Source organism: Chrysoperla carnea, chromosome 4 (assembly GCF_905475395.1).
Source record: "Chrysoperla carnea chromosome 4, inChrCarn1.1, whole genome shotgun sequence".
Lineage (NCBI taxonomy): Eukaryota > Metazoa > Arthropoda > Insecta > Neuroptera > Chrysopidae > Chrysoperla > Chrysoperla carnea.
Window position 1 is genome coordinate 65,490,847 of NC_058340.1, and position 14,481 is coordinate 65,505,327.

General features: G+C 29.3%; 1 protein-coding gene across 3 annotated transcripts in view; it reads left to right on the top strand.

The window, feature by feature from the left end:
• Positions 1 to 2,225: 2,225 nt before the first annotated feature.
• The window catches only part of LOC123298500 (ELKS/Rab6-interacting/CAST family member 1), a 46,838-nt gene continuing 34,582 nt past the window's right edge, over positions 2,226 to 14,481 (top strand). For 2 of the 3 annotated variants that reach the window (XM_044880520.1, XM_044880521.1), the window contains exons 1-2: positions 2,226 to 3,244; positions 12,151 to 12,300. In XM_044880520.1, the coding sequence (XP_044736455.1) occupies positions 2,429 to 3,244; positions 12,151 to 12,300 (966 nt within the window). In that variant the 5' untranslated portion in view covers positions 2,226 to 2,428. The remainder of the gene's footprint in view (positions 3,245 to 12,150; positions 12,301 to 14,481) is intronic. The other variant, XM_044880522.1, reaches the window with a different exon arrangement.

Sequence of the window (14,481 nt, forward strand, 5' to 3'; positions counted from 1 at the left end):
GAATTAGGAATAAAAATATTTGTAAATATGAATCATACGCACACGATGGTCGTATTTTTATGAATAAAAAGTTACGCGTGATAATAATGAATGATAGATTAAAAAAATGAAAAAGTTTTTCCACTATTATGAAAACGATATTATATTGATTTACAGCTAAAAATAGAAAATCAAATTTTTTTGGGATAAAATATTTAATATTGATATTGTTGTATTAGAACAAGAAGTAACATTTACAATATTTTAATAAAACACATTTTAGGTATGTATGTACTATTGAATAAAACAATCGATTACAATTATACGGTAAATAAATTAATTAGATGAAAATAAATGGTGTAACGTATAATAGGTGACACGATTGACTAGTTGTAATAAATATATAAAATTGCCATCAATATACACGGAGAAATTTTCTTCGAGCAGGTTTCAAATATTATTCGCTTAGGGTCGAAACAAAATTTAGAGCCATCTCTCAGAAATATTTAAAGCTTTATACCATAGTCAATTATTTATTAGGGAATTATTATTATAGTTTATGACTCATTACTAGTTTATTATTTAAATAGGATTTGTAAGATTTTTTCTATGTATTATTAACTGTAATTTTTACGCGTTAGGTTTTAAATTTTTAGAACTGTGGTGCTTTGAAAGCCATAATTCAAAAACTAATTTTAACCGACGTCATTGTTTTTGTGAGTTTTGTGAAATTGTTGACATTAGAGCATTAAAAACATGCTTAGGAAGTAGCTTCTTCATTTATTAACAACTAGAACGAGAATTAAACGACATTAATCGAAATTTTGACCTATATTCGAGTATAGGAGCAAAACGAAGACGTTACTTTTTTTAAATTGATTAATAAGCGTTAAATTTTACATTTTAATTAATGAAATACACAATATTCGTTGATTTACTTCATTATGATTTGTTTATTTTTAATAATCATAAGTTTTTATTAAAATATTAATTTGCAAGGAGTAAAAAAGATGACGTGTAGGTATTCGCTGTTTTTTGGCACATAACAACTCAGAACCGATAATATTTATACATTTTTGAAAGCATATAAGTAGAAAATGAATTTTTTAAGAAATCTTCGTAGAAAAAAGTAATATGCGAAAAGGAATAACTAATTCGTTAGCTATCAGGCAAAAGTTTTTGAACTACATGCCCGTTTTAGTAAAGTATGAAAATGTTAAAAAACGTGCCTATTCGAATGCCGTTCATTGTCGATATCCGGTTTATTGGTCAATTATGTTACAAATAAGCTCTAGTACAACACCCTAACACCCTGTCTAGAGATTATGTAATGCAAGTTTAAGCTGTGGTTATAATCTATTTTAAATTGAAGTAAACAGTTCTAAGAATTGTTCAAAGAAAAACTTCACCGTATAATCCGTATAAAACATTGTAAATTGTAAAGTCACCCCCAATATGCGAGGGTGTATGTCGGTATTGTATTATACTATACACATTTTCATATTATGATCAATGATGCTATCCTTATTCTACTCGTGTTTTCCCGGTCTGTGACGCCCACATATCATGGCCCCACAGTATACCAGGACGAGCTTTTCATTGATCAGTTGTAGGCAGAGTGGAGTCGCGCAAGGCACCGGGAGGCCGTCGTCGTCTGCTAACCATCGTTACCGAACGCACAAACATATATTATTAAAAAAAGGTTCTGCCACCATCTCGATTTTGTGTTCATTAAATAAACGAAACGAAACGTTCAAATTTGAAGTGAAATTTTTCTCATTTTTTTCTGTTTTCTTCTTTTTTCTATAAAAATTTTATTTTTTTTGAGTTTTTCTTTACCATTTCCTGTCAACTCTGAATATAGATCTGTAAGTGTAGTTGCAAACCCGGAAATAATCTCAATAAATGAAGGAATCAAGTCAGAAATGCATTATGGGTGTTATAGTAAACTCTAATGTTGTAAGTCGAATGATGACCTATTTCGAAGAGTCGCTACAAAATTACTAGAGCATATTATTTTTTTAGTTAAATGGTGCCTGATTTTTTTAATTTTATTATTTTTATAATTTATTAATTTTTTTAAGAAATAAAAAGTTCGAATAATATTTAAATTTGTGTGTTTTCTAGTAAGTAATTTCTTGTATGCGTCGCGTTTTGGATTTCGTTTTTATATTAAATTCGAACGAAGTAACTTGATATAAAAAATGTTTCCGAAAGAGTGATTAAAATAAACAAGTGATTTTTTTTTTAAATCCAAAAATTTTTCTTACGTTAAGTAAAAATTTCTTTGGAATAGCCTAAGGGGCATTTTGACCCTATTTTTTCAATGATTATCTGGAAAGCATGATCGTTGTATCTGGTTGGAAGGGTGGAAAAGTCGGCCACCGTGAATTGAGGCAGAAGCAGCAACTGAAGCAGCGGAAGTGTATATTATTGAGAAAACGGTGAAATGTCCCGCGATCCCTATGGTAGTTCCAGTATTGGTGGTGGTGGAAATCGATCTCCACGTAGTGTTCGTCGAATCGCTGAACTTCCAACTGTAGATCGTTCACCGTCACGCAGTTATCCTGCAACAACAGGAGGACGCGGTAGTCCATTAGGTAGAAAATCAGCTGTTAGACAAACTCGTTCAGGAAATAATTCTCCAGATCATACAGGTTACGGTTCATCATATCATCATCAAACAATGGGGAGTCCATATTACAGTCGTGAGGATGACCTTGCCAGTCCGGTGCTGTTAGACGAGCGTGGCCGATCAACAGGGCCAGGAAGTCATCATAGATCACGTAGTGCGACACGACCCACGGGCGTAGGTCCAATGAATGTACGATATCAATCGTTGGACCGGGCAACCGGAATCTTGAGCGATTCGGCTCATGAACGTGAATTCATGCCAATCAGAGAGCCACGTGAACGATCGCTGGATCGGGGTGGTCGTGATCGTAGTTTGGAGCGTGGTTTATATTTGGAGGAAGAATTATATGGGGGATCAGCAAGATCAGCACGTCAATCACCAAATCCACATTTATCATCACGCGAACCATTCATTGGAGAATTACAACATCAAAATAATGATTTACAACGCGAGCTTGGTAATTTGAAAAAAGAATTAGAATTAACAAATCAAAAATTAGGCTCCAGTATGCACAGCATTAAAACATTTTGGAGTCCAGAATTGAAAAAAGAACGTGCGTTGCGTAAAGAAGAATCCGCTAAATACAGTTTAATTAACGATCAACTGAAATTGTTAAATAATGAAAATCAGGTAATTACTCATTTCATTTTATTCGTAGTAATAGTATTTATAGTAGTGGGGGAAAGAGTAGGGGGAATTTTACTGATTAGTTTGTTCATCTGTCAACAACCATAGGCAGATGTCTCTCAGATCTCACGATAGATGAACAATCATTATATTAGGTTAATGCACGACCTTTGGCACTATTTTTAAAAGGGCAACAAACATTACTTTTATGAAAACTTTAATTAATGTTAATGCTGATATCTTAAGATATTTATAATATTCAATAAACATTTTTGTAGAATCGATATTAAATCGGTTAATGTCCGCCATATTGATGGTATCTGAATATCTAAATTCACTGATATTTCTCGGTCCAGTAAAAAAAGGTAATGAGTATAATAAAATGAAATAATTTTACCCATTCCCTATTTTTAGGTAATAAGGTAAAAATTATAGTTTTTTTTTTTTTTTTGACAACTATTACTTTAACAATATAATTAGATAAGAGATAAGATCTTTATATTTCATTTCGAAATTTGATATTAAAATCAGATAAGCAAATGACACTTTAATTTCCTTTTGTTTCGGTAATAGATTTTAGCATTTCCGTATATAATAGTTTAAAATTTATAGCCTAATATTTACCAAATAGTTAGGCGAATATTTATTGCAAGATTTTCCTTGAAAGTTTTTTAGTAAAATTATTGCGAAAATGTAACTACATTTTTCAATATTCAATTAAATTCAAAATTGAAATTATTTTCGAATTCACCTAAATCTTCTTTAAAGTGAAATTTGTTGCAGTCAACTTTTCTAAAATGCCCTTTATGAATATTTAGGTTTTCAAAATTTTCGGTTTAAATTCCATTTCCTTATAGAGACAAAATATATCGAATTACGCATAAGGTATATACAAAATAAAATTTATTTTGAAAATTTATTTATTAAGAAAATGATCTTGGAAATTTTTCGAAAGAGAATTAAAGTCGAGGTGCCAATCTATTGATTTTTTAGAAAAGTAGAGAAAATGAAATAAATATTTAGGGTAGTTGGGAATTTTACAGACTTTTATTTAACTTGCAATGTTCGTAAATGTAGATTTTTCATCAACGTCTTTCTTTTCGGCTGTGATAAGTTTTGCCACCGATGACAATATAAAACTATAAAGTTATTTTTTTGATGAAAAAGAATTATGGTGGAAGCGATTTGAAGAGTATATATAAAATATAATATGAATATGGTAGAGGCCATAAAAAGCTAATTCATTTAAGTCTTAAATTAATGGGCCGTTAGTTTACAATCAAGGAAGAATTTCATGATTTGTTTTACCATTATTTTTGAAGGATTGATAAAGAAAAGTTTGGTAATAAAGAAAATTGATAATTTTCGCTTTGCAACCTTTTCGATAGTTACAAATTTCCTATCATTTTTATTAATTTAGATTTACGAAAATAGAAAACTCGATTTTTATTAATTTAGTCATATTACATACCTTCTTTTCTCAATTTTTCAAAAAGCAGATGAGCTTAACAAAAAGTGTATTCATTTTTTTTATACACTGAGTCCATATAAAGATGACTCAAAAGCCATAAAAATTTAGTCTCTACTTTAAGAGTTGAACAAAAATTTCATGACAAAAATAATTTTTCAAAAAAGAAGCTTTAATCGTCATGAGCTTTAAATTAGAAAATTAATGTTTTACTTGAATCTCGCACACTTTAAATAAAAGCTTGAGACGCTTATGACAACGAAGATCGTAATCCTCATAAAGGGATACCCTGTACATATGAATATATATCAAGGTATACTACCCAAGTTTGTAACGCTTAAAGAAGTGTCCACAAAAGCACCTACTTAGTCCATTTTCAATTGTCCGCCTGTCAGTCTGCCTGAACACTATAACCCAAAAACGAAAAGAGATATCAAGTCGAAATTTTTATAGCGTGCTCAGGACGTAAAAAGTGAATTGGGGTTCATAAATAAGACCCGCCTTGTAAATCACTAAAATTTACCTTTGAAATTTTCGAAAAACAAATAAATAAGGCCCGAAAGGCCGTCATAATTGTGTTGGCTTTTTAAACTCTTCTAATTTATAAAAAATAATGCAAGCACTGACATTCTACACTTTTTATACAGGGTATTACAATAATAAACTCAGTAAATTGTTTTTTTTCAGTTGGTTTACTTAAAAAATATATTTTTCACCACAACACTCATCTGGAGGGAGTTCGTTCTTTTATAATAATTATCTTTTATTTTTTTCTAAAAATTTATTATGACAGAATAATCATAGACTAAATTAATTATTCAATTCATTAAAAAAGATTGCATACAGTGCTGGTTTGACTCGGAGATGCTTCTTCGGTTTTTTGTAAAAAGGAAATATTGTTATTTTTAATAAGTAGGACACAGGAAGCCATAGAGTATATCTTCTACTATACACTATAACGGTCTATTATAATGAACGGTTGTCTTTGTCATTCCCATTGACAGGATATAATAAAAATAATAATGAGATCCTGTAATTATCCCATGTGATTTGAGTCTATATTCATATATAGAGTAGTGAGTACACACATCACAGTCAAATGGATGTAAAATTTCCCTATTTTTGCTAATTTTTTTTTTTTAGGTCAGTATGTTATCTACTATGCATTTTGTACTGTTTTATATGTGCAGCAACTAGTTCATTGATCCGAAGTTCTGCTCCGTATCTCTTTTAATCTGATGAGATTCACAGCTCCTACATATACACTGTCTGTATAGACTATACAGGGTGTCCCGTGATTCGATGATCATAGCTTAAGAGTGTATTCTCTGAAAAATTTTAAGTCGGAAATGCCTTTTGAACTTTTGTCCAAAACTCATTAGTTCAGGAGTTATGGGAACTATTAAATTTAACCACTAAAATAAAGAACAAAAAGCTTAGCTGATGTATACAAAATTGCATACAAAAGCTTACCTGATGTAATTCTGTACATTTTTGATTTTTATTCAAGTTTCTAGGATCGAAAATGGCTGGTTTTATTTTTAAATTTAAACTTTTGTTCTATTTCTAACGGTATTCAAGATGGGTCCTACGGACACAAGACCCAATTAACCTATGTTGCTCATTTACGAACTTAGCCTCACTTTTTACGTCCTGAGTGCGCTACAAAAGTTTCAGGTTGATATCTCATTTCGTTTTTGAGTTATCGTTATCATAGACAGACGGACAATCGGAAATGGACTAATGAGGTGAATTTATGAACACGTATACCGTTATATTTAATAATAAGATAAAATAAAACTCTGGAAATATCCCATTTTTTGTCCACCCTTTTCCCACCTATGTAATTTGTATTAAAAAGTTTACCCAAAAAGACAACATTTTTTTATTCTATTAAATAATTAATGTATTAAAAAAGGAAAATTGTCCTTTATTGAATTTATAGGGTCAATATCTTGTTTACACTTTATTCATAATAAATGTATATCTACAATTCTACATACCTATATGGGCAATGTACCTGTAAGGTACAGATCATACAAGGTCCACTTAAGTCGTTTCGATACCAAAACGAAAGTGTTACCAAAACTATGAAATTTTGTGTGTCAATTAATGAGTATTTAATACGTCTTCTGTATTTTCAAGTCGATTCTCTGTACGATTTACGAAACATTAATTATTGAAAACAGTCCTTTTTTCATGGTAGTATATATACATACTTTTCATATTTGTGGAATCCTGATCTCGGAATTAAGCACATAAGTGATAACTAGCGAAAAACTGGCATCACAGCTTAAAAGAATGAAAAGAATGGGTTTCAAAAAAGATTTTAATAAGATCTGATCAAATTTGCCTGTGTTATAAAAAAAACGAATTTTTTAGCTTTATGACGTCATCAAAATCCAAAAAATTAAATTTTGCTCTATCACATCCAAATTTTATCCAATTTTGATAAACCAAGTATGCAATCCTACTAAATTTGGTTCATATTTTTCAAATTTGTAATAAAAATTAACCTAGCTCTCTTAGGTTTCAAGAATATGGTGTCCTGGTCCCGGAATTAAGCAAATAATTTATAGGTAGCGCAAAACTGACATCACAGCTGAAATGAATGACCCAAAATTAGTGGGTTTCAAAAAAAATTCCAATATGATGGGACCAAATTTGCTTGTGATATCAAAAAAATCGATTTTTTTAACTCGATGACGTCTTCAGAATCCAAAAAATTTAATGTTGCTCTATCACATTCAAATTTTATCCAATTTTGATAAACCAAGTATGTAATCTTACTTAATTTGGGCCATTCTTTTCAAATTTGTGATCAAAATTAACCTAGCTCTAATTTGTTTCAAGAAAGTCTTGGTCCCGGAATTAAGCACAGAAGCGATAGCTAGCGAAAAATTGAAATCACAGCTGAAAAGAATGGCCCAAAATTAGTGGGTTTCAAAAAAAATTCCAATAAGATCGGATCAAATTTGCTTCTGCTATCAAAAAATCGATTTTTTTAACTTAATGAGGTCATCAGAATCCAAAAAATTTAATTTTGCTCGATCACATCCAAATTTTATCCAATTTTGATAAACCAAGTATGCAATCCTACTAAATTTGGGCCATTCTTTTCAAATTTGAAATAACTATTTTCTACTTTGAAGTACAATAAAAGCTTGTCCTTTAAAAAGTATTTTTTATTTAAATTTTTTTAGAAACACACCGGTTTAATAAAATTTTTGATAACATAAACTTTTTTTTTTAAAAAGGAAGCTGTAAGAGATTATGACTTTCATCATAAAAATAGATCCCTTGATAAAACCTTTTGAAGTAGGTAGTTATAATCTTTAAAAACCTACGCATACATTTTAATAAAAATTAAATATATATTCCTTTTCCTACGCGATAGCGATAGATATTCAAGTTAAAAATTAAATATTTATTAGTTGATTTCATATAGAATAATTACACACCCAATTAGCGTTTTAGGGTTGAATAAATATATATTTGTGGATATATTTTATACAAATGTAGGTATTATATAATTCATAATTAAATCGAATAACCATACATACATAAATTTAATTATGCAACTACCTATGACTCTGACTATATAGGTACAAAAAGTTTGTATAATATATAAAATAAAATCAATAAAAAATATATTAAAAATTCATTAAGAATAAATAATTTATTATTATTTGTAACAATAATAATAATTATTATTATAATAATATTATTGTTAAAGTGAAGTACTATAGTCTAAGAGCTAGTGAAAAAATAACAGTTTTAAACAAGGCCTACTTATATTTTGGCCAATAACTCTCTTGTTCATGAAATGACAAGAAATGAGCGTCCACATTTTTATAAGTGGATAAATCTTACGTTATCACGGAATCACACTAGCAGGGCGAAAAATTTCGAATGAATTTTACGTAATGACTAATGTTTAGGACTGCTTAATTTCGGATTTTCTATTCCTTGTTGAATTAAAGTAGGGATGAAACAAGACATTCTGTCGGAATTACATTCTTTAATTATAAAACTACATCATACTACCTAGACCCGTGCTAAATTCCGCATTGGCGTGGCTAAAAACAGGCTAAAAAAATAATCTATTAGTGATAAATATCAACACTAATTTACTTTCTTTTTATTTATAGGCAATTTTATTGCAAATATGATATACGAATTGCATACTGAACAAAATTAAATCTTAATATAATTTCTCTAGCCTATTTTTTTTTTTAATGGTTTGTTTTTAGACCATGAGCCTATTTTTCGTCATTAGTCAGCACGATAAGCTTTAAAAAGAAGATAAAACAGAAAAATTTATAGAGGAATAAGCAAGATCTCTCGATGTGACAAAAAAAACAAGCTATAGAAATAATATATAAGATTAAAATTACAGTCACACTATAATTATTTGAAAACGTGGTTTTTAAATTGTTAGAATATTGTTAAAATCAGAATCTGGAATATTATTAAAATTAGAAATTTTCCGGGGATTTTTCCAGAATGCGCATTCGTAAATGCAGTAAACGGAATCTTCCCAGGTGCCAGGCGTACTTCATACCTAAAAGTTCAATAAGAAAAGAATTATCTAAAATCCAACCATCCAACCGTCTTATCCAAAATCCAACCGTCTTGATAGTGTGAGACTTTAGGATATACTCTATTATTATAAAGAAAAATAACAGTCAAAAACGCCTAAAACGGTTCCAAGTCCGCACATTAAAGCAAAGCACGGTCACTATAACGTTAAACTCGTTCGAAATTTTACGTTTTTCTAATATGTATGTGACTGACTTTATTCATTTGACTGACTCGATAAATACCAAAGATTAGAAAATGAATCCCTAATTTATATTCGGCGAGTATTAGAGTGTAATTGACCAAAATATATTTAAGTTTGGTTAAAAAAAAAAACACTGTAATAAGTTTACCAAATCACTGGCTCTCAGACCAATCGAATCACACAGAATTTATGTCAAATATTATAAAAATACGTATATTGATTTTTATTTTATTATTTCTCGTTTATGTAATAGAAGCTTTTTTGTTTTTAACTTTTATATATAAAAATAAATACAAGAGATAGTTTTTCAGGAAATTTATTTTCAAATATTAATGCTTTTACACAGAAGTGATTCATAAACTTTGATAAAATATAAAAGTGATTCATAAAATATTCCCCAATGACCTATCATTTTTATGTATTTAGCTAGGAATTCAAAATGAGTTTGAATATAGATGTATATACAAACAAACAATATCATTTTCGTTTGATTGGTAGAGAGTTGTATAGGAAGTACGGGCGGGCGAAAAGTGTTTCGATTACTGATCGTTTCTGATTATCGAGACTCTGATAAACAATCCTAAAAAAATTGGCCATATGTCCTCCTTGGATTTGAATTTATCATTGATTCAATTGACAAAGAATGTGTTTGTGATAAAATTTTGTTAAATTTTAAGAATTTTTTATCCAAAAGCAGCTTTTTAGACTAAAAATTCCTGTTTCGCCTTCTTTCTCTCTTGGACCAAAAGATGGATATGATGCCCATAGAGTCTATATATGAGTTTAATCCTAAGGGTAATATAGGTAGAGAAGAACTTATAAATTAATAGGCTGAACGCCTTAGAATATTTAAAAGATACATATTTCGAAAGTGAAGCCAAGTCCAACACAAGGGCTAGTTCTGGTTTAAGCTACATTTAAAACTAACAGGCTTTAATGTTTAAATATTCTGAATAAACAAAAGTTATTTGATTTTTCAAAATAAAAGCTTTTTTTATTTTATTTTTCCTATTTCTTTTTAAAAGATAGATTATAGCAGAGCCTATAGACCAATTTTAAGAATTCTTGAACTTATATCTTTAAAATTTTGAGTACGTATTCTTGGGTATTAGTTGAAATGAACTACCTTCATTTGGTGAAAAAAATTGATTTGTTTTTATTAATATTCCAACCGTTATTAGACGTTATAGTCTAAACTTATAATATCCTGTATAAAATAATCAATTCTAAAAAATTTATTTATTTTATAAGAATTAGCGAGAGGACGGTTTAAACATTAGCTCAGAACATATCATTAAACAGCATAGAAAGTGAATTTCTACTTAATGGCCTACGAACTAGTGTTGTGAATGATTAGAAAAAGAGATTATATGTTCTATGTTTATACCCTCGTCAACTGCCATTAAAGAACTCTCTATATTCTCTTAGAATTGCGAATAATTACAAAATTATTTTTGTATTTACCAATGACATTCAAAGATATATAATAAATGTATATAAAAAATGGTGGAAACGCAAGGAAGAAGTATAATCAATGTTAGACATATATCAATAATACAATTCATTGCGCTTCCACCATTAAATACAATATTTTATAAAAACAATAATAATGTTACACGACATATCGTGTAAATGAAACCATTACAGAACGAAGGATAATCAATAATAAGGTTACGATATATAATATAGCGAAAATATCACTAAAAGTGTGTTGTTATTCTGAGCTCATGAATTTGATTTTTCAAGCCATAAAATATAAAAATTTGAGAATTTAACTATACCATTATACGCGAGAACAACATTTTAAGTCTAGATCAAAAAGATGAGTACTTAAAAGCGGCCCACTGGAAAATTATAAAAAGGTCGATCCGATGAGCAAAAAAAGAAAAATGGAACGACTTTATTGTGTAGCTTTTTTATTGGTAAAGTATGAAAGTGTGCTTTTTATGGTGATTAAATATTATATACATGATAGACTACAGTCTTTAATTATAGGGATTTTTCGTTTACACAACGTTGGGCCTCAGTTTCGAGGTAGAAAAACGGCTTACGCTTGAAATATATAGTGAATCGCTGGCAGATATTTTCCATTGCTACCCGTTTTCCATTTCTGAAGCCACTGGCCCGTCGGGAATTTTCCCGTATGACCAGTCCGCCTCTGCTTAAAAACTTTTGCTTGAAAGTTTGAAAGTCTACAAGTTTCAAGAATCTGATAAAAAGCAAGTTTCAATCGAACATTGCAAGTTAAATAATCTAGACATTGTTATTGGAACAATCATTTTTCCATGAGACAATAGTTTAAAATAGAAATACGATAACAGGCTTAATCTGGGTTTCTGCAGTTATTGGATAAAGATAGGTATATATTAAGAAACCATAGTAATTTGTCGCAATACTGTTCAAATTTATGAATGAATTATCTAATTAAAATACCCTTATCTTTCAATAGCAGTCACTGCTATTTACAATTTAAATTATGACTGTCATATTGACAGCTTGACATCATAAGTCATTTTCCCTCGGAAGAATTTACAGTTAGTCAGGGACAAGGTTAAAAAATTCGGCTTGGCAAGATTGGTGTCAAGTTTGATCTTAGTTAGATGAGTGACAACGAGTGAAAGAAAGTGTTAAAATTATTCTTTTCATTTGTTTCAGAAACAAGCAATGCTAGTGCGTCAACTAGAAGAAGAATTACGTATGAGAATGCGTGCACCAAGTATTGAAATGCAACAACAAATGGAAGTATTATTTAGCGAAAATGAACATTTAACAAGAGAAATTGCCATATTGCGTGATACGATTAAAGTGAGTATTATATATGTGTTCATATTTTATTTTTTATATTTTTATGTATTACATTAGGTTTGTGTAAACAGGGTTGGATTGTCCCGTGGGACGATAACTCTTCAAGGTTTTATAATAATTTTAAAGTTATTTGATAATTTGATGATAAATGGTGTTAAAAATCTGGAAAATACTTATAAATTAAAATTATCCTCTTTTAAGTATTTATGAAATAAAATTTCATCCAGGAATTGGGAATATTTAATAAAAGAAAGCCATCAGTCCAGGAAGTCTCAGAATGATCGTTTTTGTAACTTATCGAGTTATTAACATCTCAACGATCAAATATTCATTAAGGAATTTTTGTAGTTTCTAAAAAAATTGATCCCGCATTGACTTTGTTAGCTTAAAGAATTCGAAAATTCTATTCCATTTTATTGCCTGAGAAATTTTACGAAAACGGAGCTCTAATCTTGCACTTGAAACGTATCTAAGAACACTTCCCGTTAAATTACCTTTCAAACGAAACAAAAAAATCCAAATCGATTCATCCGTTTAGGCGCTACGATACCATAGACAGACACACAGACACACATAGCTGTCAAACTTTCAACATCCCTTTTTTTGATTCGGAGGTTAAAAATAGTTAAAATTAATAGTAATTAGGATCATTTTCATGCGGGTTTCTCCCAAATATTCTGTTAATTATATCAGCTTTTGCAAAAATTTCATATATCTACTCTCGAAAGCAGAAATTCATGAATAAAATCTATCACATAGAAATCTTAGTCTATGATGCAATTTCAATGATTAAATTGTTTTTTCTCAAATTAAAATCATTTTCCTAAAAACATTTGGCCTATATTTCGATCTTATTCAAATATTTTTCTGCACAATTTATGTAAATTGAAGTTTTGAGCCAAGCATAAAGCAATAAGAATCGTGTGGTTTTATTTTATATTTTTTATTATTTTTTTTTGAAATTAACCTCGAACTACCTCGAACAAATAATCTTTTATATGTCACCGGGTTAGTGTAAAAGTCGTTAGTTTATAATAAATCTAGAAAGATTGTAAATAAACAACAATTTCCCATAGAACTACAAAATTTTTTATGAATTATATATTTATTTGTCTAAAGCCTTGACAAAGTTTAAAAATAAATATTTATTTAACTAAAGTCTGAAAATAAAATGTGATAATAACTTGATTATTTGACGTAATAAAAAATGAAACATATGTATGTTTGCATTTATTTATTGACACTAAATAAAACGATATGAAATTCACTTGAAGAAATGACCTTTTTTACCCCGACTATACAATGGCGAATATGGCAATATTCATCTGTTCGCACCTACTTCCAAACTACTTATCATAATTTGACAAATGAGATATCGTCATATTACATTGAATATGGCGCTTTCTAGAGGACATAAAGTTATGATCGAAAAACAAATTATAATTTAACGATACCGTGTTGAAAGGGCGTAATTAGTACTTTTCGAATATATTTTGTAATACTTTAATACAAAACTATAACAGCAAAATAGTCTAAATAAAATGAAAGTTCAAAAACTAAAACCCCGACTCTCTTACAAAATCTTGCTTTTAAAAGTATGAAAACAAGAAAATATTTTCATCTGGAATTGCTATGATCAGTAAAATCGTCAATACACTCGGGGAACCTCTTTTACGTACTGTAGAAAACTGTTTAATCTTAGAGATCCCCCGACTGTAATGACGATTTTATTGATCATAATAATTTCAGCTGAACATGAGTCGGGGCTTTAGTTTTCGAACTTTATTTTATTTATTTTGTAATTTGAGTAAGTAATTTGATTTGTTTACTATGTGGTACTAGAAATGACACAATAATATGTCAATACATTTATTTATTTTTTAAATTTTATTTTCATAAATTTAGCATATTCCGTAGTCAATCTCTCAAACTATTTATTTTGATTTGATTCACTTTAGACTCAAAGCACTTAAGCACTTGTGTAATAAACTATAATAATATACACTAAGCAGTGATTGAACGATAGCGTGCATATTAGTTTATAAACTAACGACTGAAAATCGTTAAATTATAAACTAGTAGTTAGCTATTGTTAGTTTATAACCCTACGAAAAAAAAAAAAAAAACCGTTAGATTGCAAATCTTATTATTCGTGCATAATCTCGGTTCACAATCATACTA